A 27,953-nucleotide genomic window follows, 5' to 3' on the forward strand; every position below is an offset into this window, starting at 1 on the left:
GTAGTGCAAAAGTTGCAAGGAATACCAGGGGAGAGTATATGTGCTAACAGATCTATTTAACCATCTCAAGTTTCTTTTCTTCCTAATTTTGATATTGGCAAATTAAATAAATTACCAAGCAGCCTAAAATACTTCCTCCTCTATCTGCCCCACACATCTTGCTTACAACTATTGACAAAGTCAAAAGGCAAGCATCTCAAATAAGCAAGCACTGAATAAATGGCACTGATCGGCATTGACAAATTAGTTAAACTGGTAAATAATGGAATGAATGCGAAACATATTCCTTTAGAAAATATTTTTATTTTCTTGGCACACAGACATAAAAACGACATTTGCCTGCTAGACAGAGCAGTTGAAGACATATCAGAAATAGACTACAATTTGTTTATGTTACGATATTCATGGATATAACAGGTTTTGTGTTTCCTCAATTAACTCTGAAAACTTATTTTATCACAGCATACTGATTAAACTGGCATATTTAAATCTCAGGTTAAAGAGGAAGACTGATTCGAATTAGTGAAGAGCCATGGAACAGAACCATTTAATTGTTGAAATGTAATATAATAGTACTGTACCCAGCATCATTCATGAATAAAGCATTCTATCTAAATGTTTTTTAATCAAGTAACATTTATCCCTTTAAAGTCTGAAACTGTTATACCACCTGTGATGCAATGTGTAACATGCTTTCTTAAACTTTAAAATAGACCATGTAGAATAGTTTTCTTTCATTAATATTCCTCTTTAAGAATATGAAGCACATAATTTTCTACTGCAACACAACATCCTCATAAATAATCCCATATGACTATGTTTCTAAAATGGTCAACTTGTTCTTTATTTATTTTGTCTCATTTAACTGTCAGCTACTACTTCTTGCTTTGGTTAAATATACTTGTTTTCTCTTATTTTTCTTACCACTGTTTAATATAGAAGTTAGAGCAGAGCAAGGTAACTACATAAAACTCTGATGAACTAACGGTTCTTCTCTCTCAAGGAAGATCATTACTTTTAACAGCACAGTTTAGAGAAAATTTTACACTTAGCAATGAAGAAGGCAGGGAAATTTGGAAACCAACATGTTTATAGAGTGCAGTCAGATTACTATATCACAACTGTCCTGGTTTAGGTTGAGAAACAAGAAAACTAAGCTAGTTAAAACTACTTCTAAAGTAGGGTCAGCTTTGAGTAAGGGTCTGTAGGTAAACTTACAATAAATTGCTGTAGCTTTCGAGTATCGATATGTGACATCTGAGGCATTAATAGATTTTTAATACCCAGGAGTTTTCATTTGCTTGTTTTTCTTCTTTATTTTTATTTCTTAGTCATCATTAAAGTAGATGGTTATGTGGCCTCTGAGGAGAGTGTTATGGTTCCAATATTTTTATTAACTATAAATATACCACTGTATAATATTAAATAGTAATGAAAGAATTTTTGCAACTATTTCCTTCAAACACCAAGTATAATGATCTAACATAATTGCTTTCTTGAGATAAGAACAGTAAATTATAATGACAGAATAAACTTATTTGTTTTTTTTCCAAGAAAAGGTTTTTCTGTTGAAGTACAAAATAAAATTAGCCCATCTGGAAAATAAGTACTCTTCAGAAATGTCAACTCATAAAAATGATAAAAAACCTTTTTCCTTTTATGACTTTTTCAGAATTAAGATATCTTAAAATAACTTAAAATGAAAAGCTTTTCAAATGATTTTATTGAATTCAAGAGAACTACTGAATTCATCTAAAAATTTTTATATTAAAATTGTTCTCATTGCTAAACTTGGTTAATAGGAAACCACTTATCTTTGATCCACCAGTAGACGTGCACATAAATTATAGTTAAATTTTAGAAAATTAATATAGCATTCTCTTTTCTTTAAAGTTCTCATAAATATGCCCAACAATTTATGGTTTGAAAATATAAACCACTTCATGATAGGAAAGTGGAACTCAAGACTGATTCTACAAAACTGTTTTTAGGAAACAAATTTAATGCTTTGTGATTTTTTTCATATATTTTATATATCATCAGCATAAGTAAATTATGTTAATTGTACTGCTGGCACTCATTATATTAAAACATTAATATATCAGTGAAAATATAATAGCACATTAATAACAAATATGTCCAATTATGAATATGTATTTAAGGTGGATAGTTTCATCATTCAACCTTCTTTTAATATTCACTGAACACAGTGTATGAGGTGCTTGGAATACTATAGTAAACAGTGAAAACAGTGATGATCCACAGCCTATTCAGTCTGTACTGTTACTGAAGAAAATAGATTCCACAGTTTGAAGATACCTATTCCATTTCTTTCATTATTAGGTTATCATAATTCATTTTCACTATGTACAAATAAAAGGTTACATGATTTTTCTTTTTCAAACTCTGGATTTCTTGACATTTAAAGAACACTTCCTGAATCTGAAATAAAAACATTCCATTGGTCATGAAAATTTTTCTTTCTGATTCAAATCAAATGCTACCTCTGTACATTTAAAACAAGAGAAAAATCAGTGCTTTGACAATCTTACCTAACTGGTATCATCATATGAACGAAGTTCTTAAAATAATTTGAGTACTTGAGGCATTTACAATATAGTATGAACTTGCATTCCATCATACATGTGACTGCATGCTTAACGAATATTCTGGAGTCAGCTATAAGTCAAAAAGTGTCTCAAGAATAGCAGCAATTGACCAGGCTTGTGTTTCACAGCTGAAAGGACAGTACTGGCCATTTTCATTGGTAAGTTCTGGAAGCCCTTTCCAAAGGGATCTTAGAGAAAGAAAAGATATTTAATGAGACATAATCAAACACACAGCTTGTTTTAAACAATTTAGGCAAGACACTAGTGATTTTTGCCTTCTAATACAGAAAGTGATGATACAGTTTTTTGCTACAAAATAAAACTAAATATCCTGAAGTATGTAGGACATATAAAGAATATAGATTAAATTCATTCTTTTGATATTCAGTCTTTCTTTGGGACTTAGGACTTTCAAATAAATTTACAAAGGAATCCCTATAGTTTTTAAAAACACAGAAGAAACCCCCATCCCAGGCAAGATATAGAGAGACAAATACTCTCTCAGGACTAATTTTATTCCTTTCTGAGTATGATATAAAATTTAAAAGAAACTCAAATTGTAAATATGTAGCTGTATTATGTTTAATATTGTTTTTTGATAAAATTGTAAAGCTACAATAAAATAATGAACACAGAAACTATGATTAGGAAAAAAACACCAATTAAAAACAACCTCAAATTCTATACTAATTTCAAATTCTATTGAATAACAATAAACTTAATATTTATTGTGGACTTATTATGTTCCAATCATTTTACTAAACGCTTTATACATACTACCTCATTTAATGCTCACAGTAACCCTGTAAAGTGGGCATCATAATTATTCCTATTTATAGAGTAAGATAAACTTAGAGTTAAAAAAAACTTGTTCCAGATCTCACTGTTAGAACACAGCATTATTAAAACATTAAATTTATTCTTAATCTCAATGTAATGCCTTAAATATAAAACAAACTTTTTTTAAAAATAAAAATACAGAATTCTAGAATGCTCTATTATTAAAATTGGGTTCTGGGTACATGTTTGTTTCATTATTAAACTTTGTAACTCACAGCTATGTTACATATACTCTTCTGTGGGTATCAGATATTTCACAATAAAAATGAAAAAATAATTTCATCTGGTAAATATGAGGATATTTTGGAAAATAAGTAATAATATCAGCTTGTTAGCATATCTTAAAAAATTTTCATAGAGAAAAGAAAAATACAAAAAACTTGTTTCCAAGTGTTCAAGCTATTTCAGAGTAAAATGCAAATTATCAAAGTTGGGTACCAAGGTACCAAAATTTAGGAACAAAACAAGGGTACAGAACCACTAATAATGCTGTTCATAATTAGATTTAGACACTATAACATGGAACATACCCATACTGGTATAAGGAAATCTCTTTCCTTTCCTTTCCTGAAAAATTTATTCCTAAGGCCATTAGGTAGGACAGTACAAGATAAGTGACCACAATTGGGGTGGAAAGGAAGGAAGGGTAGCAGAAGCAGTACAGAATGGGATGACCAAGTCCAGCGGCATAAAGAGGAAGTTCCCAAGGATGAGGTGGCCCAGAGTGAGTAATCAGAGCCCTAGTGGCATGAGGAGACCATCCATGCATAGAGGTGGCCTGGCATGGGGTATCGGAGCCAAAGCAGGGTGAGCAGAGTTCACGTGGTGGTGGTAGCTGAGTGTGGGGGGTACATTACTCACTGTTGGAGAAGAGAATTACAAACATGGAAAGGGAGGAAAACAGAATACTGAATAATGGATTGGAACCGGCAATATTGGTATGAACTTAGGTTTTCAATATATAGTGGTAGATAAAGAAATACATAGGGATGTAAATGTGTGTGGATGTATAATGTGTATATACTGTATTTTATATATGACTATATATTCCCCAGCTCTATCTATTGGGGAGGCAGAGTAACAACTGCCCCAAAGCAATAAGCAACCCCTTTCAGTAGTGCACAGGAGAAGCACAAAACCTGTAGGGAACTTGAACATTATCAACCAACTTGGACTAACTGGCATTTTACTGAACCCTCTGCTCAACAACAGCAGAAGCCACATTCTTTTCAAGTGCAAAATTATTTCCCTACATAGAACACATTCTGGGCCATAAAGCAAGTCTCAAAAAACTTAAATGGATTAAAGTCATACAAAGTATATTCCCTGATGACCATGAAATTAATTTTGGAATGAATAGAAAAATCTCTGGAAAATTCCTAAATATTTGAAAACTAAATAATATGCTTCTAAATAATCCTTGGGTCAAAGAGGAAATTCTTCTTTGACCCAAAAGGGAAATTGGAGAATGTTTTGAACCGAATGAAACTGAAAACACAACACACTAGAATTTGTGGAATGCTTCTAAAGTAATGCTTACAGAAATTTATAACACTTAACACCCACCATAGAAAAGAAGGTTTTAAATAAATGACCTCAGCTTCAACCTTAAGAAACTAGAAAAAGAACAAACTAAACCCAGACTAAGCAGAGAAAAGAGGATAATAAAGAGCAGAGCAGAAATCAATGAAATTGAAAACAGATAACCAAGAGAAAAATCAATGAAACCAAAAGTTGGTTCTCTGAGAAGACTGATAAGGGAAAAAAGAGAGAAAACACAAAAGAATGAGAGTTGTGACATCACTACAAATTCTATAGATAATTAAAAGAGTAATTCACTTCAGAAGAAATCATTTCTTGAATTGTGATAAGTATATTTTATCTGCCTTCTCATTTAACCTTGACGGCAACTAATGAGAAAATATCATTATTCTCATTTTGCAGATGAAGAAATTGATTTTCAAAGAGGTTAAGTAACTTGCTCAAGTTCATATGTACAATAAGAATCAAGGACAGAATTTGAAATACAATTTGAATCTGAAGTTTATACTCAAAGCTACTGTGCTAATAAAAGCAGCTACAATAAACAGTAGAAATAAGAATGGAGGTAAGATTATGGAGGCTAAGGAATTTCGGAAATTATTCCATAAGCAGTGGGGAATTAATGAAAATTTGTAAATATAGTGTTAAAATTGTGAGAGTTATATTTCAACGTAAGTAATCTGGTTTGGCGTAATAAGACAAAATGGATAGAGCAGAGACTGGAAATGTGGAGACTACTGCCCGCTCCAGTGAAAAGGTTGTGAGTGACAAAGCGAATTCCAAGGAAGTGACAAGAGAAAAGAAGATGGGCTATTAGAAGACAGTATAGAGCTAGAATCAAAAAGCCTCAACAGTGGAGAAAGGAATGTACTTATTAACTGTTGGTGGGGAAGTAGAATGGTGCAGCCCATCTGGAGGGCAGTGTGTTGGTTCCACAAGAAGCTAACTAATGATTGCCATAAGGTTCTGCAACCTCATTATTGGGCATATACTGGGAAGGACTGAGAGCAGGGATACAAATGAACATTTGCACACTGGTGTTTACAGCAGTAGTATTCACGATTTGCAATGGAGGGAGGTGGCCTAAGGGTACATTGACTGATGAACAGAATGGTGAATGGTGGCGTATGCATACAACAGAATATTGAGTGGCTGCAAGAAGGAATTAAGTTCTAAGACATGAAACTATGTGAATGGATCTTGAGGATGGCATTTTGAGTGAAATAAGCCAGAAAGGAAAAGATAAAACATTATAAAGTCTCATTAATATGGACTAACTATAATGTGTAAACTCTGAGAATTGAATCTTAGAGCACAGGTTATTAGGGGAACCCTTATTGTAAAGGTCCCTAGATTGTAAGCTCTTACAGCAGTCACATCTATTCCTGAGTTGTAATGGTTATCTCTAAACTCTGAGATGCTGAGCTCTGTGTATAACGTGGTCGGCCCTTGGAACTCCAAATATCTGTGTGACACCTGAGACTCAGAGATAGCGTTAAGCAGCAATGAATGTCAGTATTACCCCATATAGCAACTGTTTAAAAAGCTGAAAAGGAGTTCAGACTTCAATTAGAGATATGAATGAAGTGGATCTAAGGCAAATCAGGCCAAAAGGAAAATAATATTGACTGTGTTTTAAAACTTAAAACTTCTGTGAGAGACCAAAGGAAGAGATGTTTATTTGGTGCAAAATCTATATTTTCTGTAGCAAACTAAATAATTTAATTTGTATGGTCAGTTTATTCAAACACCATAATTACATGGAACTTTGAATAGGGAATGAGATCTAGTTGGTTTGTACAGGTTAGTGTGAAACCTCGATACATCCCAAAGTAATTTGGGAAGAGAATAAAAATGTATTTGCAAAGTCCCCCTGAGGGACTGGGGGAAAAAAGTGGAAATATTAAATCTCTCCACCTGGAGAATTACTGATATTCTTACAAGTATTGGGGACTACCAATTCAGAAGGCTGAGCCCTCAATCTTGGGTCTTACCCTTATGAAGCTTGCTACTGCAAAGCAGAGGCTATGTCCACTTATAATTGTGCCTAAGAGTCACCCCCAATAGAACCTCTTTTGTTGCTCAGATGTGGCCTCTTTCTCTAAGCCAACATGGCAGGTAGACTTGCTGCCCTCTCCCCTACATAGGACATGACTCCCTGGGGTGTAAAGCTCCCTGGCAATGTGGGACATGACTCCTGGGGATGAGTCTGGATTGAGAAAGCCTTCTTGGACCAAAAGGGGGAAGAGAAATTAACAAAATAAAGTTTCAGTGGCTGAGAGATTTCAAATAGAGTCGAGAGGTCATTCTGGATGTTATTCTTATGCATTATACAGATAACCCTTTTTAGTTATCTATCTTTTTAGTGTATTGGAATAGCTAGAAGGAAATACCTGAAAGTGCTGAACTGCAACCCAGTAGCCTTGATTCTTGAAGATGAGTGTATAACTATGTAGCTTACACACTGTGACTCTGTAATTGTGAAAATCTTGTGGTTCATATTCCCTTTATCCAGTGTTGGACAGATGAGCAGAAAAATGGGAACAAAAATTAAATGGATAATGGGGCGGGGTGGTTTGGATGTTCTTTACTTGTATTTTTATTCTTATTTTTATTTTTATTTTTTTGAAGTAATGAAAATGGTCAAAAATTGATTTTGGTGATGAATGCACAACTATATGATGGTACTGTGGACAACTGATTATACACTGTATATAACTGTAGGGTATGTGAATATGTCTCAATAAAACTGAATTGGGGGGGAAAAGCCTCACCAACCTATCTGGATGTTCTGAAGAGGTAAGGAAGTAAAGTTGAAGATTCTTTGGGAGGTCTGAGCTTAGAAAGCATGAATAATGGTAATACTATATAACAGAAATGGGAATTTTATGAAGGAATAACCCATGTGGGGAGAAGATAAGTCTGCAGAAGGACATCTAAAGTAAGAAGTTTATCAGGTAGTTGAACAGTGGAACTCAAGTTTATGAAGAGTTCAAAATTATCAGAATAAATGAAGGCATTGGACTGGATGAAATATACAAGCAACAATGTAGATAGAAAAGACAGGAAGACGAAGGATAGATCTTAGGAGAATGAACCTGTTTAGGTGCTAGGAAGAAAAGCCAGAAACACAGTGTAAAGGCAAAACAGTATAGCAGTTAAGGGCACAGCTGGAGAGTCAGACTCCCTAGATTTTAGTAAAAGCTCTACCAAATTACTTGCTGTTTGTCTTTATACAAGTTACTTAACCTTCTTAGCTTTATTTTCAAAATGGAGATAACTAATAATAACTCACACCTGAGTTAAGTAACCTGCCCATGGTCACGCAGCCAGTAGAAGAGGTAGATAAGAACAGTAATAGGAAAATAATAATAGTAGTAGCTATTTTATAGAGTTGTTTGAATTAAATGAGTAATTTTATTTAAATGCATTTAGAACAATGGTGGAACACAGTAAGTGCTCAATAATTATTATTATCATTAAAGTTGTTATTACTAAGTGAACAAGGGAATCCTAATGCTATGGATATCATAAAGTTTTTCATGAAGAGAGGTAAGCAATGATGTCAAATACTATAGCAAGGTCAGAGGGAAGACATGAAAAGAAGTCATGGGATCTGGGAACTGAATGACACCTAGGAGAGCAGCTCTCCCAGAGTGGTGAGGGCAAAAGCCAGACTGCAGGTGGTAATGAGTAAGTGGCTGGTCATAACATTAAAGGAATGAGGAGGTTATTTCTATGGGAAGTGTGCTGAAAACAAAAGAGACTGACAAGATAAGGCTTGAGATGGTAACAGCATAAAGGAACTTTATTTTAGGATGGGTGGACTTGAGCATCTTTGCAGCTTAAGAAGGAAAGATCCTGTGGAATAACAACAGAGGATAATTATTCAAGCAAGGTAATACTGGAACAAGTGGAAGAGACGGGATCATAGGAGAAAGCAGACGAATGACCCCTGTAGTGGAAGATATTCTTACTTTTCTGTGACAAAAGGGAAGAAACAGAAAATAAATAAAAATAATGAGAAACTCTATGGGGCGATTAAGAACGGAATTTAAGAACGCTCACATCATATAGACTAAGCCTCTATCTCTAAATGAGGCACACAAAGGGTGGTGTTGTTGGGTTTTTCTGTGTTCAAGCTAATGAAAACAAACTTGGAAACAACATTCACTGGGGTTGATGTAAGTCTTTCACGTTACTTTTAAGAAAGGAGATGAAATTATTTATGCTATTTCTGGATAATTATTCTGAGTAATAAGATGCAGATATGTTTAGGTATTATCTAGAATGTGGGAAATTAAGTTAGCTTTTGACTGAATTTTTACCATTTTATAAAGACAAATAAATAACTCTGACACTGTTAATTTGCTAATGAGGACAAAAGAAGGTGAGAAATGGTTGTTAGAAATAATAGTCAAAAGACTATCACTGACACTGTTCCTCTCTTCTCTCTGCAGAAGATGGCAGCACAGCTGCCCAAGTAGGTGCTGTTTGTATGTCTGGGTAACATTTGTCAACCACCCACTGCAGAAACAGTTTTCAGAAAACTTGTAACTGACCAAAATATTTCAGATAATTGGAGGATAGACAGTGTCATAACATCCACATACGAGACAGGACACTCTCCTGGTTATCAAGAGCAAAACTGCATGAAACAGCATGATAGTCCTATGAATCATGTTGCCCAGCAGGTTATCAAAGAAGACACTGCCACATTAGATTATATACTACGTATGGGTGAAAGCAATCGGAGAGATGTGAATAAAAGGTAGTGAAGTTAAAAACTGCAAAGCGAAAACAGAACTACCTGGGAGCCATGATCCACAAAAACAACTTACTATTGAAGATCCATATTATGGAAATGACTCCGACTTTGAGACTGTGTACCAGTAGAGTGTTAGGTGCTGCAAAGCATTTTTGGAGAAGTCACAGGAAAACTGCATCCACTCACTGCCGAAGGCCAACAATGATTAACATCTTTACAGTGATTTTCTAGGTTTTTCGTGGAACGTTTTGTAGCTCAAGGCCACAACTTTTTTTTTCAATTGACTTACTGTTTCTTAAAAACTAACTGTAGATGGAAATCAATGTTGTATATGGCAGAAGAATAAATAAAAATCTTTGATTCAGTTTATGGGGTACATTAAATGTTCTTAAACAGATTGGACCTCTTATCTTGCCCCAATTACAAAAACAGTGGAAAAACCATAATAGCAGAGCCACAAAACAGAATGTGTTGTGTGTGTTTGGTAACAATCATTTCTTCCCAGTGTTTAACCTTAAGGTACTAATCCAGTGACAGCTAGCATTCTAATATGCTTAATTATGATCTTAAGTAATTCAAACATCACTTTCAGGCCCAAGACAATATCTGAGCCCATTGAGACTTTTAAATAATCTACCTTTTTATTAAGTTGATATGTCTAACTTGTTGGACAAATGTCCTCTATTCACCTATACTACCTCTCTTTTTACCCAGGGCCTTTTATTGAATTAGATTCCCCTAGTCACAGGAGTTCACAATCTTGATTTAAAGGATTTAGAGTCATACGTACCCAGAGAGCACACCTTGTATGTTAGGATAGGAAAGAGAATGATTTATGGAACAAATCTTTAGCATTATTCTTAACTTTTGTTTATCTAGTTTATTTCATGAGAAAGTCAGCTTTTTGCTCTCATTTGGACCATTTTGCCTCTGAAAACTTAATTATATCCAGAAAGGACACTATATGCTGTTTCATCTTATGTTCACATTGACAAATGTGTCTGTTTTACATGCACATATAACCCAAATATCAAATGTTACATATTGGCTTAGATGGGAAAAAATAGTATAAAAAGCTGGAAAAAAGAGAACTTTATTATGGTGAAGTCTTTAAATAATATGTTAGGTGTTCTTTTATCAGTGTTTCATTTATAGGAAAATATAGGTAATTTCTGTGTACTTTGAGATAACTGTACTTTCAAAATCATTTGGGTATGTATCAGAAAATGTTTTCAAAATAAAGTGGGGAGTATAAAAATACAATTGAGATATTAAAAAAAAGACTATCTCAGCTATTTTGGCTATAATGATAGCATTTCTGAAAATTACTTTCTAATGTATCTTTAAATCAGTTAACTCAAAAGGTCCAGCCTGAGTCCCTCCAGAAATGAATTCAAAGGAAATTTGAATTTCCTCTGAAATCTATGTATCTAATAAATTAACTAAACACCAGTTATGGAAATTACATGCCCTGACAACTTACCTCTCAAGATGAACATAATGTCGGGAAAGAATGTTTTTAACTAAAAACTTAGTCTCTGCCACAGTCTCTGGACCCATCAATTTGGAAAAATATAATTTTGCACGAAGAAAATACCCAATAGGCCACAGCCACTCCTACAAAAGAAGATTCAAAAGTAAGGGGAAAAAAGAGCTATAGATACCTAAAACTATTAGAAAAATATTTTAAACTTGAAAACCCAAAAAAGAAAAATGGAATTCTTACAGGTCCTTGGTGATAATTGAAACCTTTAGCAAGATTGTAGTTGTCATTGTCTAAGGCATTATCATATATTCCACAGTAAACCATATCACTGAAAAATGAATGAAAATTCAGTTAAACAGAAGAAGATCAGATGTTACACAGGAAGCATTACAAATATTTCTCAATAGCAAAGATAAGAGAAATTGCCAAATTATTTTGTCCTCCAATCTACAGAACAAGCTCAGCATTTAGTGCATCATCCATCTAACCTTAAATTAGTATATCAAATGTTCAAAGGACTTTAATAACGTGTTAGGGAATGAATAACAAATACTTACTGGCTAATATAAAAACATATCAAATATTCAGGGATCTTACCTTCAAGTAGTTAACCTGACATTAAATACTAATTGGCTTAAAGTTAACTATTTTACTAAGCTACTAATATATTTATAATAATTAAAATATACACATAATTTGAATTAAACATTAAAGATAAGGTTTTACTAAATATTATATATTGGAAGCCTTGTTTTCTTTTAAACTTCTCTATGAAGTATTTTAAAATTAAAATTGTCACATGATCAGATTACAAATAACAACTAAATGCATATATTGCTATAGCACATTTCATTTATAATACACTTAAAAATTAAATATCAGAAACTTACAGCAAAACAATATAAGATAATGAGCTATTCTTGGGTTGTCCTTTTTTTGAAAAAAAAAAAAGGACAGAGCTTACCATTAGTGAGCTTTAAATGCGGGTTTTAGTTTCGCCCAGTGGTTCTTAACACCTCTGAAAATGTACAGAGCATCCCAGAATGCTCATAAGTACACATGTACAAAATTTTACATCTGAAGACTGAATTTTACACAGTAAAGCAGGAAAAATCTAGAAAGGTGAGAGTACTGTAGAGATGAAGCTTTTTCATTTATTAATATACAGAGCAGTTTGATGAATTTTAAAGGAAAAACAGGAAGGAAACAGATCAATAGAAACAAGGAAAAAAACCAGACGTTGAAAAGAAAAGAAACAGAATTTGTTATACACACACATAATCATAAAATAAAAACAAAGCATTTATTGATTTAAATAAAAATGGTATGATAATTACACAACAGTGATGGAGAGGGTGTGGGTGACGATAGAGTTAAATCCCCATCTATCATCATGAGAAGTCAACAAATAACACCTAATATTAAAAAATCACAAAAGAGCTGCATAGGCTCTTTTAGAAACATGGAAGAAAATACTAGGAAAAATAACTTAAAAAATAATGATTTCCTCTCAGGAGTGGAACTAGGGGTGGGGAGATGTAGCAAGGGACCAGTGTTTTTTAGAGAAGTTCTTCTAGGTGTCTGCATGTATTACTCTTATGAAAATCAAACTTTCATTCTCTTTAACCTAGTAATTCTTCTATAAATTTACCCTAAAAATTAATCCAAAATAAAGACAAGTCTTTATGCTTCCAGATATTTACAGCAGCCTTATTTATAACACTAATTTTTAGCACTAAGATAGAAACAATTTAAACATTTAAAATAGAAAATTTGACAAGAAAAACATGCAGCAGAAAAAAATGTTTTCAAACAATTTTAAATCACATAGGAAAATTTAAGTGATAAAGCATTACATTTAAAAAGTGAGACTAAATGGTTCTATGTACAGTGTGGTCCAAACTTGTACAAAAAATGCACACAGAAAACTGGGGAAATGTGTCAGATGGTAGTGATGCTTATGTCTGGATAAAGTAATCATAATAAATTTTATTTATTTTCTTTATATACTTCCTTACTTTCCAGTGTTCATAATAAGCATATAATACTTTTTTAATCAGAAAAAAAATTGGGAAATATGGATGACCTATCGGTTGTACAAACTTAAAATTCTTTAATTGATAATTGAATACAGGATAAGTGGAAGGCCATTTGAACACTGATGCTAAATGAAGATACAAAAGGGCGTTTTCAAACTCAATTTAAATGAAACTTTAAAAGATTTTATTGATAAGAAGAAAATGTTATGGTTGATATCAATGTTATTTTGATTAAATATAATATAAACAACATTCTTAATACTTATACTGAAACTTACTCAGGATCCAAAGTTTTCATGCCAAGGGGACCAAGCAATTTTTTTTCTGCAATCTCCAAAGCTTTCCAAGCCTTTTCTGCAGTAAAGAGCTCAGGGGCCTAATGCATGTCAAAAACAAATACATAAACTTCTTGAGATCATATTATGAGCAATATGGAGAGACTCTAGAATTCCTGACTAGACAGAACTAACTACAGCAGCAAAGAAAATAAGATGTGAGTTTAATCTACCCACATCAGTTTATAGTCAAGAGCTTCCCAACTAGTGTGCCGACACACTGGTCATGGCACATCAGCATTGAAAATTTGGGTACAATGGGCCAAAATATAGATACCCTCAGCTTTCAAGGCAGTGGGGCAGGGCTTAATTGACGCAGTTCAATCTGTCACAAGTAGCCTAATCCATTTAGCCCAGTGTGTTGTACAAATATCATCATATCCTATGTGTGTCACAATGTGAAAGGTGCACGGAAGCACTTCATTAGTCATCATGCACTGTTTTCTATTTGTTGATGCTGAATGTTAATAGGTTTTAGGTGATATGCATAACACTTTATTAATTAGGAAAGCACATATAAAACTAGTGAGTAAACGATAGTTTTTAGCATTTAATTAGGTTTGAATACAAATGGGAATAAAGAACTAAGTAAACATCACAACATTTTTGAAATTCAAAATAAACAAATCACTTACTACAACCATTGCTATGGTAAAATTAGGCCTGAGCTGGTAATCACACCAAGGGCTTGAAGCTCCATAACTATCTTTGTATATGCCACGTTTGTGGACCAGATTAGGATGTTTTTCATTAGGATCTGAAGCATCTTCTGAAACATGAAATAGCTTTTCAAAGTGGTCTTGTATTTTTCTGTTCCACTCATCATATGAGACTCTTACAACTTTTTCTGAAACATGATAAAAGACAGCAGTTTTAAGCATTCAAAGCAATCTACACATCTAGTTATATCCAAAGATTTATTGAGTTTGCCTGTTTTGTTTACCAGAGGGCAATAAATTATCCATTTCTTGCAAGTGGCAGAGTCCTCAAAAGGACATAAGCCTGAAACAAAGTCTCTTATATTATAAAAAAGGGTTGTGGTCTAGCAAAATGATTCCTGATATGTTTTTGTTGGTATCACTCTCACAGGTTTGATAAAGCTACCCTACTGAACACTTGAAATGTGGTCAGTCTGAACTGATCTGTGCTGAAAGTATAAAATGCACCCAATGTTTTGAAGACTTAGTACCTCCCCAAAGAATGTAAAATAGTACTGATAATTTTACATTGATTACATGTTGAAATAATATTTTTATATATTGAGTTAAAATATTATAATTATTTTCATCTTTTTCTTCTGTAATGTGGCTACAAAAAATTTTAAAATATGTATGTAGTTCACATAATATTTCTACAGGACAGCTGTGTTCTAGAAGAGGAAAAGCATAATAAGGTGAGAACTATGGTGCTTTTCTTATAGTTATAAAATCATGGTTAATAACCAGGTTTGTTGTACTTTTCATATTAGTAAATTAACGGTTTTTCTTTTTTTCTTGCCTCTTAATCTTAAGGGTTTTTAAATTTTAGTTGACTGAGTCAAATGATGATTAAGTAGGCTAAGAATACGAAAGCGCAAAGTTTTTAAAATAAATAAAATGAACAGCTTACCATGTCTTTTTACTGTGACTTCATGATAAGGAAAAATATTTTTTTTTGATAATTCCAGCAACCAACGAACAGCGGATTTACTCAAGCCCACAATTTCCACAGCGGATCCATCTCTAAAATTAAAGATTATTCTGGGAGTTAGTCTCTTAAGCACTATTTAAAGGTCATTCAATAAACAATTTTGATGAAATAACTAATGTGTCATAAAACAAGTATCTATTTAAAAAATCCCTCACTTCATAGGAATATGTATTGCATCATATAAAAAATCTCACCTCTTATTATTTTGTCATAACAAGTTCAATCTATTTTTTAAAATTGTATGAAGTAGAATGAGGACTCTGACATAATAGGAGATGGCAGATGGAGAAAAGGAAGGAGTAAGGAATCAGAGAATATTGGGACTAGGGAACCAGAGAAAACAAGCAAACATGGGATACAGGGCCAGAGAAAGCCAGGAAAGGTGAACATAATAGTCTGATACAATATTTGCAAGCTTGTTAAGAGAGCTATTAATTAGTAAATATTTTTTAGACATTCTGACCAAAGATCAAATTTAGAATAAGAAAATAATTTCTCAGGCCTGAGATGTGGATTAAGCATTTTAAATCATAAAAAGAAAATCTTCTTAACTGAAAAATGCTTGGATAGAAGATGGGAAAAATCAGGTTTAAAAAACAAACAGGTTCAGGGAGTAAAAAGAACAGGACAGTTAGTTTTTTTCCACATCTACAAAAGATTGGGCAAAATGAAATGTTAACAATGAAAGCAGTTCAAGTTAAGAAAATGTCTTAACCATTGAGATAAAGAATCTTAAAACTTTTCTTTGAAGTGCTTGTGGAGAATCAACCCAAGAGAACTTCCAGAAGAGAAGAGAACAGCTAGATTTACTTGATGACTTATGCCCAGAGGACTGTGTGTGCATATAATGGAGGAGAGGCAGGAAGGCATAGGAGAGGCAGGAGAAAGAGAAGAACAGAAGCAGGTGGAGAGAGGGGGAAAGGGGGAGGGAAGGAGGAATAAAAGGACAGGGAGAAGGACTGATTTTTTTTTTTTTAATTTTATTTTGAAATAAATTCAAACTTACAGGAACAGTTGCAAAAACAATACAAAACCCATACACAGAACTCCAGCATACCCTGAACCCCCTCCCTGATACCCCGATCCACCAACTTGAATATCCTGTCACACCACTATTTCTTTCTTTCCCTCCCTCCCTCCCTATCTGTCATCCATCATCTATTGCTCTGTCTTCTGAACATATGAGAGCAAGCTGCACACATCTTGAACAAACAATATAATTCACATATACAATTCCTATGAACAAGAACATTCTTTTATGCAATCCCATTAAGCGCAGCTAAGAAGTTTAAGAAATTCAACATTGATACAAAACTTACATTCTATATTTCCCCTTTTTTTTTTCCCTTATGTCCCCACTGTGTCCCTTTGAGTCTCCTCTCCTCCATCCTCAGATCCCATCCAGGCTCATCCTTGGCATTTAATTGTCATTGCCTATTTAGACTTTTTCTTTTTTTTTTTCTTTTTCAATTGTGGAAACATATATATGGCCTAAATCTTCCCATTCCAACCCCTCCCTAGCATTCCATTAGTGGGATTAATCACATTTAGAATGTTGTAATGCTATCACCTTCCCACTATCCATTACTAGAAATTTCCCTTCACTCCAAACAGCAACCTTACACTCATTTCTTAACTCCCCATTGCCCCTTCCCCCACTTCTCATAACCCATACTCTACTTTTCATCTCTATGGTCATATTCTCTGACAATTTCTTTGTTTTTACTGTGGGGCTTAAATTTAACCTCTTAAATCCATAACAATCTTGTTTTTCTTTGATACCAACTTAACTTCAATAGGACACGAAAACTATGTTCCTATACTCCTCCATTCCCCCAACTTCATGTAGTTCTAGTCAAAAATTACATATTTTACATTGAGTCAAAACCACTGATTTGTCATTAGAGTTTATGTACTTTATATCCTGTAGGAAGTAAATAGTGGAGCTACAAATAAAAAATTATTGACTTCTATTTGTATTCCATTGTGGTCACAGAATGTGCTTTGAATATATTCAGTTTTTTGTTTTTTTTTTTTTAAACTTATTGAGGCTTGTTTTATGTCCCAGCATATGGTCTATTCTGGAGAAAGATCTGTGATCACTAGAGAAAAATGTGTGTCCTGGTGATTTGGGATGTAATGTTCTATATATGTCTGTTAAAATTCTCTCTCTCTCTCTCTCCTTTATTTCTCTGTTGGTAGGGCTCCCTTTAGTATCTGAAGTAGGGCAGGTCTTTTATTGGCAAAATCTCTCAGCATTTGTTTGTTTGTGAGAAATTTAAGCTCTCCCTCAAATTTGAAGGAGAGTTTTTCTGGATAAAGTATTCTTGGTTGGAAATTTTTCTCTCTCAGAATTTGAAATATGTCATGCCACTGCCTTCTCGCCTCCATGGTGGCTGCTGAGTAGTCACAACTTAGTCTTATGTTGTTTCCTTTGTATGTGGTGAATTGCTTTTCTCTTGCTGCTTTCAGAACTTGCTCCTTCTCTTCAGTATTTGACAGTCTGATCAGAATATGTCTTGGAGTGGGTTTATTTGGATTTATTCTATTTGGAGTTTGCTGGGCATTTATGCTTTGTGTATTTATATTGTGTAGAAGGTTTGGGAAGTTTTCCCCAACAATTTCTTTGAATACTCTTTCTAGACCTTTACTCTTCTCTTCCTCTTCTGGGACACCAATGAGTCTTAAGTTTGGATGTTTTATTTTATCTATCGTATCTCTGAGATCCATTTCAATTTTTTCAATTTTTTTCCCCGTTCTTTCTTTTGTTCTTTCATATTCCATTCTGTGGTCATCGAGGATGCTGAGTTGTTGTTCAACTTCCTCTAATCTTGTATTATGAGTATCCAGAGTCTTTTTAATTTGGCCAACAGCTTATTTCCATAAGATCTTCTATTTTTTTATTTACTCTTGCAATTTCTTCCTTATGCTCTTCTAGGGTCTTCTTTATGTCCTTTGTATCCTGCGCCATGCTCTTCTTCATGTCCTTTTGGTCCTGTGCCATGCTGTCGTTGTGTGATTTTATGTCTTTAATTAATTGCGCCAAGTACTGTGTATCTTCTGATCTTTTGATTTGGGTGTTTGGGTTTGCGTTCTCCATATCGTCTGGTTTTATCACATGCTTTAAGATTTTCTGTTGTTTTTGGCCTCAGGCATTTGCTTTACTTGGTGTTGTTCTTTTTGGATATAAAAAAATACCGATCTCTAAACTTTCTCTAACTAGCCAGCAGAAGGCATCTGCAAGTCACCTATTCCCCTCAAGTCAGTTCTCCCCGACTTTTGTCTTTGTGGTGTGTGGGGATCTGATTCTTGCGGCGTTCAATTGATACACTAAGTTTGGGTGTGTTGTAGGAGCTGTCCGCCTTGAATGTGGGGCGTGTGTCTGGGTGGTTAGGGAGGCAGGGCAGCTTTAATAATCAAACCTCCCAGGTGTTCCTGGAGATTTAAGGCTGTTACATGAGTCTAAGCCTTCATTTCAGTCTCGCCACAGATTGTCTCTGCCACTGACCCACAAGTCCTTGGTATTGGCGTAGGGACCCTGGGTTTTCCGAGCAGGTCCCCTATCCCTGCCGTGCTCTTCCAGCACCTCTGCTGAGGGAAGGCTGTGCCACATCACAAGTGTGCACCGGCCTCCAGGGAAGCCCTGGGTCACTGAGCTGTGCAGGGGCATTCCCAGCCTGCTTTAAAGATGGTTGAATGTGCGTGTTAATTTCCCCCTTTTCACACAGCTCCGCCTTCCCAGCTGTGGGACAATTAGCTGTGGGTGCACTAAAGGCGTCCACGGCCAATACTGTGGCGTGTAGGCGGTGCTGCAGGAAAGACTCCCCATCACACTGGGCTTCTTGGCGTGGCTCTGGGTTGTGGGTCTGGCCCCAGGCGGGAGTGTCCCCAGGCCGCTGGAGAGATGTCTGCAAGGGGAGCGGTTTCTTTCTCCTTTTGGCTCCTCTCTGTCCCACTGTCCCTGAGATAATCAGCAGTGGGTGTGGGGAGGGCTATCCTCCACGCCAGACACCGAGGCATTGGCTACAGCCTGCTCTTGCAGTGCTTCATTGCGCGGTTCTCACTCCCGTATCTGCAGCCACTCCTGGGTTTTTTTTTTTTTTTTTTTTTTTTTAAAAGAACTAGTCCATCTCCAAATGCCAACCTGTGGTTTCCCCAAACTGCAGCATAGCTGCAGGACTTTCAGCCGGCTTACTCACTCATTTCAGAATGCAGACTCCCAGCCTCACCAATTCCATGCTCCCTGTGGATTTAGCAGACCTTGTCTGGCTGGTGCACTGCTGGAACTGGTGTTCTGCGTCACTTTCTGGCTTTTATCTAGTATTTTTCATGGAGGTGTTTTTTTTGCCCTGTCTCACCTAGCCGCCATCTCAGGTTCCTCTCAGGACTGATTTTTGATTGATTTAATAAGATTTCATGGTTAATAGAATAAAATACTACACAAGTATGTGGTTTTAAAAAAAGAGTATAGTTTCACAGCACTATAAAATGAACACTACCTTGGAGTGGCTGGGATTCCTCTGTTTCTAGCTCTGTCACTTTCTCCCATTTTATCCATCCAGGTGCCACAATTGAAGCGATTTCCTCCATAAACAAATCCTGTTTCATTATCAACCCCTGCAGTTATATTAAAACCTAAAAACACAAAATAAAATATTTATACTTTTCAAAGGAATATAATAAACTGGGACAAGCACTCCAGAGAGAAATTTGGTAATGGCTTGAAAGTTGAAGATGTACATATTCTATTATGCATAAATTTCATTTTTAGATACATATACTCTAAAGAAACCCTTGCTATGTGCACAAGGAGACATGTACAAGGATATTTGTAGCAACACTGCTCATATTAGCAAAAAAAGAAAAAAAGCAATTTACTACTCAGTAGAGCAATGGTTTAACACTAGTTTATTCACACAATGATACACTGTCCATAGCATGTAAAATTAATGAACTGGATTTACTGTGTCAAAATGGATAAATTCCCCCCCAAAATAATTACATGAACAAGTTGTAAAAGAATATATATAACAAGGTAGCTTTTTGTAAAAATTTAAAGCATAGATAATACTAATATATATAACTATGAATATCTAATTTATAGAAATTTGTGTGAAAATTTAAAACACAACTATATATATAGTTCATAATACATACGATTTACATGACAGTATATATAAAACATATATTTCACAATATTTGTCATATGTAATTTGCCCACACAATAAACACATAAAGTACAAAAACATACATGGAAATAGTAAATGCTGATTACAGGATATTACTTAATTCTAAGTGGGAGGAAAAGAGAAAGAGACAGACATGAAGCTTTAGCTAGAATTGCAATAGTTTGTTTATTTTCAAATCAAGTATGAAAGATCTGAAGAAAACTTGACCAAAGGTCTAATCTTAGAGCTACGTTCACAGGCATAATTTATATTATTTTCTGTATCTTGAAATGTTTCGTAACTAAAATTAAAAACTAAAAAATTCAGAGGTATCAAAAATGTTTCTTAAATAAAATCTTCTATTTCTAGTGATTCTCTTAGTCAAGGATCAAAAAGTTATCTGTGATTCTTACCAGCTAATAATTGGAAACAAGATCTGCATGTTACCACTACAACAGTAAACTAATTTAATTAAGCTTAATTAGTACTTAAAGTATAATTTAGAACATGTAAGAATGAATTTAGCTCTTCAGCCTACATTAAAATTTGCCAGTGAGTTAGTGTTACCTAGAATAGATTACTTAAAGAAATATCACTTTATGTTAAAAAAAGTTGCTTAACAAAAACTGCAAAAATTGCTTGTAATCCTATTACACTAACAAAACTACTACATTATATATTACCTTATAGTTTTTTCATATAATGGTAATATTTTCATAGATATTTCATGTTCAAATATAAACATTTCTTGTTAGAAGGATTGTTTCCTTTTTTGGTAATTATAAGAACTGTTATGATCAATATCATTATATATATGGCTTTTTGTGTATTTTAGATTATTTTGTAGATAGATTCACAGAAGTGGAATAAATGAAAATAAAAATATGAATACTTGTAGATCTCCTAAAACCTATTTCTGAATTGCTTTACAAAAGGAATGAATCAATTTATAATGCCACCAGTAATATATGAAATTCTCTCAAAACTAAAAACTTATTGCTGTTACTGTGCTTTTTGTCCTACTAATAAATAGTAGACTTATTTCACCATGTGCCATGTACTATTCTAAAAGCTAAAACACACATATTTCACTGAATCCTCCTATCAACCTTAGGAGGTAGGTGCTGTTCCTACTTCCTGTATTGTGAGCTAGGGACAGAAGTACTAGCCTCTGGATATTTGTCAAGTAATATACAAAGGCAAAGAGGCTTTTAATTTATTTAATATTAAATATATGACATTAATTGGATAATAAATATTTAGCGGTTTTACTCTCTGAGATTTAGTTACAAAGCCACAGAACATATACTAAAAAAAAGGTGCATAGGTTAAATTGTCTATGAATGAATACATTACTTCAAATGCACAAGAAAGTTCAGTAGAAAATCTAGTTTTGCAGTTCCTGCTGAGATGGCAAAGTGTCCCAGGACAATAGTTCCCTCCCCCAAAATCAACCCTGAAAAAACAACAGACATACATGTGAAGTACCGATTTGAACAATTAACATTACATATGGGAGATGGAGATGAAAACACGTGAGAGCTGAGCAATCATTGTTGGGCTTTTACCCCTTTTCCCCCTCATGACCCTAAGGCTGGTGTGTTACCACCTGAGGAGACTGCCTCCTAGCACTGTACACACACTCTCATAATCCAAGGGAACATGAGCTTACAGGGAAAAATTAATACTAGATACCAGAGGTGTATAGCCACTGTAAAAGAGACAAAGGCTGAGCAACATAATCACATAAAACATAATTATTGGAATAGATGGGCCAGAAACATAAAATAAGCAAAATAAACATTCTCAAGGAGATAAGGGAAGACATTATTAATATGAAACAGGAACAAAAAGTCATTAAAATGACCAAGTGTCAATATTATTACTGAAATTTATAACAGTTGCAAAAAAAGAAAACAATAAGAAGACTAAAGTAGTAGATGGATATGGCTGAAGAATGAATTAGTGAGACGGAAAATCAGAATGAAGAATCCTCCAGAAGCAGCAGGAATGGATAAAGAGATAGAAAACATAAGACTTAAAAGCTACAGGTGTAGAAATAAACAAGTCGAGATTCTAGATGACAGGACTCTCAGAACAAGGAAAAAGTCCAGAGGAAATATTTGAAGAAATAAAGATGATAAATATCCCAGAATTAAGAGAGGTCTCAGATTCAAAGGGCTCACAGAAACTTCTGACTTCCTGTCTGACATGTAAAGATCTTGGAAGTCATCACTCCCATCCTCACAACAAGAAAAAGCTGAAAAATTGAAGATCAAAAACCCTTCTTTAGATCCATCAGAGAATTGAGGTCACAGGACAAACTGCCACTCTGAAAACTGGAAAGGCAGGAAGATTCAGAGACTCCCAGCTAAGATATGACACCAAAAGCACAATCTTTAAAAGGAAAAAATGGATACATTGGATTGTATTTAAATTAAATACTTCTCACTGCAAAAGATCCTGTTAAGGAGATGAAAGGACAAGCCACAGACGTGGAAAAAGTATTTGCAACCTACAAAGTGACAAATCTAAAATTCGTAAGTAACTCTCAAAACTCAATAGTCAAAAAGCCCAGTAATTCAATTAGAAAACAGGCAAAAGACATGAAGAGACATTTAATCAAAGAGTAGGTATGGATGACAAATAAGCAAGCACAGGAAAAGATGTTTAACACCATTAACCATTATTAAAATCATAATGTATAGTGGTCTACACAATTATTAGAATGGCTAAAACAATGCTGGTGGGATTGTAAAATGGAAAAAACCAGCTGGAAAATACTTTGGCAGTTTCTTATAAAACAAAACATGTACTTGCCAAACAACCCCACAATCACATTCTTGGGGATTATTACAGAGAAATGAAAACCCATGTTCATGCAAAAATCCATACATAAATGTTCACAGTAGTTTTATTTGTATTAGCTAAAAACTGGAAACAGCCCAAACATCCTTCAATGGATAAATAGTTAAATAAACTCTAGTACATCCATAAAATGGAACACTACCTAGCAATAAAAAGGAACACACTATTGATACATGCCAACAACCTGGATGATCTCAAGGGCATTGTGCTTAGTTTAAAAACACAACTCAAAAGTTTACATATGTGACTTCTGGAAGATGGCAGTTAGGAGAGACAGGGCAAAAAACACCTCCATGAAAAATACTAGGTAAAAGCCAGAAAATGACCCAGAACACCAATTCCAGCGATGCACCAGCTGGATAAGATCTGCTAAATTGACAGGGACTGTGCACTTGGTGAAATCAGGAATCTGCATTCTGAAACGAGTGAGTAAGCCTGCTGAATATCCGGCAGCCATGCTGTGGTGCGGGGGAAACCATGGGTTGGCATTTGCAGTCGGAATAGTTCTTTTTTAAAAAACCCAAAAGCGGCTGTAGATATGGCAGCAAGAATCACACAGCGGAAGTGCAGCAGGAACAGGCTGTGGGTACACTTCAATATCTGGCATGGATGATAGCCTTTCATGCACCCGCTGCTCTCTCTGTGCGAGGAAGGCAGAGGTGAGCCAAAAGGGGAAAATAACCACGCCCCTTAGAGCCATCTTCCCGGCAGGCTGGGAATGCTCCTGCCTGGTGCTGCCACCACAGCACAGAGTCATGCCAAAAAACCCAGTGTGATGGGAAGTGTTTCCAGCATCATGCACACACACCACAATATCAGGTATGGACAATAGCCTTTCGTGCACCGACAGCTAATTGTCCCAGAGCTAGGAAGGTGGAGCTGTGTGAAAAGGGGGATATTCACATGCCCCATACAGCCATCCTTTCAGCAGGCTGGGAACGCCCCTATACAGCCCAGAGGCCCAGAACTTCCCTTAAGGGATGGCACACACTTGTGATGTAGCACAGCCTTCCTTCAGCAGAGGCCCTGGGAGGCACGGCTTGGAAGAGGGACCCACTCAGAAATCCCAGGGACCAGACGCCAATACCAAGGACTTGTGAGTCAGCGGCAGAGACAATCTGTGGCAAGACTGAACTGAAGGTTTAGACTCCTGCAACAACTTTAAATCTCCAGGAACACCTGGGAGGTTTGATTATTAAAGCTACCCTCCTTCCCTAACCACTCAGACACACGCCCCACATTCAGGGCAGACAGCATTGACAACATACCCCAACTTGGTGCACCAATTAGACACCCACAAGATTCAGACCCCACACACCACCAAGACAAAGTTGGGGAGAACTGGCTTGAGGGGAATAGGTGGCTAGTGGATGCCACCTGCTGGTTAGTTAGAGAAACTATACGCCACCAGCTGTAGATCTGACAATTTAGAGATTAGATTTTGAATTAGCCTACATATTCTAAAAGAACCCTATAAAGTTAGGAAAATGCCAAGAGGCCAAAAACAACAGAAAATTTTAAAGCATATGAAAAAAAACAGACGATATGGATAACCCAAACACAAACACCCAAATCAAAAGGTCAGAGGAGGCACAGTACTTGGAGCAATTAATCAAAGAACTAAAGACAAACAATGAGAGCATGGCACAGGATATAAAGGACATGAAGAAGACCCGAGAAGAGCATAAAGAAGAAACTGCAAGAGTAAATAAAAAAATAGATGACCTTATGGAAATAAAAGAAACTGTCGACCAAATTAAAAAGATTCTGGATACTCATAGTACAAGACAAGAGGAAGCTGAACAACGAATCAGCAACCTGGAGGATGACAAAATGGAAAATGAAATAACAAAAGAAAGAATGGGGAAAAAATTGAAAAAATCGAAATGGAACTCAGGGATATGATAGATAAAATAAAATGTACAAATATAAGACTCATTGGTGTCCCAGAAGGGGAAGAGAAGGGTAAAGGTCTAGAACGAGTATTCAAAGAAATTGTTGGGGAAAAACCTTCTAAACAACATAAATACACAGAGCACAAATGCCCAGCGAACTCCAAACAGAATAAATCCAAATAAACCCACTCCAAGACACATTCTGATCAGACTGTCAAATACTGCAGAGATGGAGCAAGTTCTGAAAGCTGCAAGAGAAAAGCAATACACCACATACAAAGGAAACAACATAAGACTAAGTAGTGACTACTCAGCAGCCACCATGGAGGTGAGAAGGCAGTGGTATGACATATTTAAAATTCTGAGACAGAAAAACTGCCAACCAAGAATTCTTTATCCATCAAAGCTCTCCTTCAAATTTGAGGGAGAGCTTAAATTTTTCACTGACAAACAAATGCTGAGAGATTTTGTTAAAAAAAGACCTGCCCTACTTCAGATACTAAAGGGAGCCCTACCGACAGAGGAACAAGGAAAGGAGAGAGAGATATGGAGAAAGGTCAGTAATAAAGAGATTCAACATTGGTTCATTAAAGGACAATAAGAGAGAGGGGGAAAAATATATCTGACAAACATAAACCAAAAGATAGGATGGCTGATTCAAGAAATGCCTTCACAGTAATGATGTTGAATGTAAATGGATTAAACTCCCCAATTAAAAGATATAGATGGGCAGAATGGATCAAAAAATATGAACCATCAATATGCTGCATACAAGAGACTCATCTTAGACACAGGGACACAAAGAAATTGAAAGTGAAAGGATGGAAAAAAATATTTCATGCAAGCTTCAGCCAAAAGAAAGCAGGAGTAGCAATATTAATCTCAGATAAAATTGACTTTAAATGCAAGGATGTTATGAGAGACAAAGAAGGCCACTACATACTAATAAAAGGGGCAATTCAATAAGAAGAAATAACAATCATGAATGTTTATACACCCAGTCATGGTGCCACCAAATACATGAGAGAAACACTGGCAAAACTAAAGGAAGCAATTGATGTTCCCACAATAACTGTGGGAGACTTCAACACATTACTCTATCCTATAGATAGATCAACCAGACAGAAGACCAATAAGGAAACTGAAAACCTAAACAATCTGATAAATGAATTTGATTTCACACACATACATAGAATATTAATCTCAAATCACCAGGATACACATTCTTCTCTAGTGCTCATGGAACTTTCTCCAGAATAGACCATATGCTGGGACATAAAACAAGCCTCAATAAATTTAAAAAAATTTGAAATTATTCAAAGCACATTCTCTGACCACAATGGAATACAATTAGAAGTCAATAACCATCAGAGAGTTAGAAAATTCACAAATACCTGGAGGTATTACACTGATTGTGTAAACAATAAGTGGGTTAAAGAAGAAATAGCAAGAAAAATTGCTAAGTATATAGAAATGAATGAAAATGAGAACACAACACATCAAAACCTATGGGACGTAGCAAAAGTGGTACTGAGGGGGAAGTTTGTAGCACTAAATGCATACGTCAAAAAGGAAGAAAGAGCTAAAATCACAGAACTAATAGAACAACTGAAGAAGCTAGAAAATGAACAGCAAACTAATCCTAAACTAAGTAGAAGAAAAGAAATAAGGATTAAAGCAGAAATAAATGACATAGAGAACAAAAAAACAATAGAGAGAATAAATAACACCAAAAGTTGGTTCTTTGAGAAGATCAACAAGATTGACAAGCCCCCAGCTAGACTGACAAAATCAAAAAGAGAGAAGACCCATATAAATAAAATAATGAATGAGAAAGGTGACATTACTGTGGATCCTGAAGAAGTTAAAAAAATTAGGATACTATGAACAATCGTATGCCAACAAACCGGATAAGGTAGAGGAAATGGACAATTTCCTGGAAACATATGAACAACCTAGACTGACCAGAGAAGAAAGAGAAGATCTCAACCAACCATTCACAGCAAAGAGATCCAATCAGTCATCAAAAAGCTTCCCACAAATAAATGCCCAGGGCCAGATGGCTTCACAGGGGAATTCTACCAAACTTTCCAGAAAGAACTGACACCAATCTTACTTAAACTCTTTCAAAACACTGAAGAAAATGGAATACTACCTAACACATTTTATGAAGCTAACATCAATCTAATACCAAAACCAGGCAAAGATGCTACAAAAAGGGAAAACTACAGGCCAATTTCCCTAATGAATACAGATGCAAAAATTCTCAGCAAAATACTTGCAAATCGAATCCAAAGACACGTTAAAAAAATCATGCACCACGACCAAGTGGAGTTCATTCCAGGCATGCAAGAATGGTTCAACATAAGAAAGTCAAATCAATGCAATACAACACATTAACAAATCAAAAGAGAAAAATCAAATGTTCATCTCAATAGATGCTGAAAAAGCATTCGGCAAAATCCAAAATTGCTTTTTGGTAAAAACACTTCAAAAGGTAGGAATTGAAGGAAACTTCCTCAATATGATAAAGAGCATATGAAAAACCCAACCCACAGCCAGCATAGCACTCAATGGTGAGAGACTGAAAGCTTTCCCTCTAAGATCAGGAATGAGACAAGGATGCCCACTGTCACCACTGTTATTCAACATTGTGCTAGAAGTGCTAGCCAGAGCAATCCGGCAAGACAAAGAAATAAAAGGCATCCAAATTG

The 27,953-nt window shown here is 35.2% G+C and overlaps 1 protein-coding gene across 8 annotated transcripts in view; it reads right to left on the reverse strand.

Moving 5' to 3' along the window:
* Positions 1 to 283: 283 nt before the first annotated feature.
* Positions 284 to 27,953, reverse strand: part of AGL (amylo-alpha-1, 6-glucosidase, 4-alpha-glucanotransferase) — a 100,093-nt gene continuing 72,423 nt past the window's right edge. For 7 of the 8 annotated variants that reach the window (XM_037826558.1, XM_037826557.1, XM_037826556.1 and 4 more), the window contains 7 exons: positions 19,808 to 19,943; positions 15,228 to 15,340; positions 14,255 to 14,466; positions 13,563 to 13,660; positions 11,486 to 11,573; positions 11,243 to 11,376; positions 284 to 2,797 (listed from right to left, as the gene is read on the reverse strand). In XM_037826558.1, the coding sequence (XP_037682486.1) occupies positions 2,680 to 2,797; positions 11,243 to 11,376; positions 11,486 to 11,573; positions 13,563 to 13,660; positions 14,255 to 14,466; positions 15,228 to 15,340; positions 19,808 to 19,943 (899 nt within the window). In that variant the 3' untranslated portion in view covers positions 284 to 2,679. The remainder of the gene's footprint in view (positions 2,798 to 11,242; positions 11,377 to 11,485; positions 11,574 to 13,562; positions 13,661 to 14,254; positions 14,467 to 15,227; positions 15,341 to 19,807; positions 19,944 to 27,953) is intronic. The other variant, XR_005215293.1, reaches the window with a different exon arrangement.

This window comes from Choloepus didactylus, chromosome 2 (assembly GCF_015220235.1).
Source record: "Choloepus didactylus isolate mChoDid1 chromosome 2, mChoDid1.pri, whole genome shotgun sequence".
In the NCBI taxonomy this organism is placed as follows: Eukaryota; Metazoa; Chordata; class Mammalia; order Pilosa; family Megalonychidae; genus Choloepus; species Choloepus didactylus.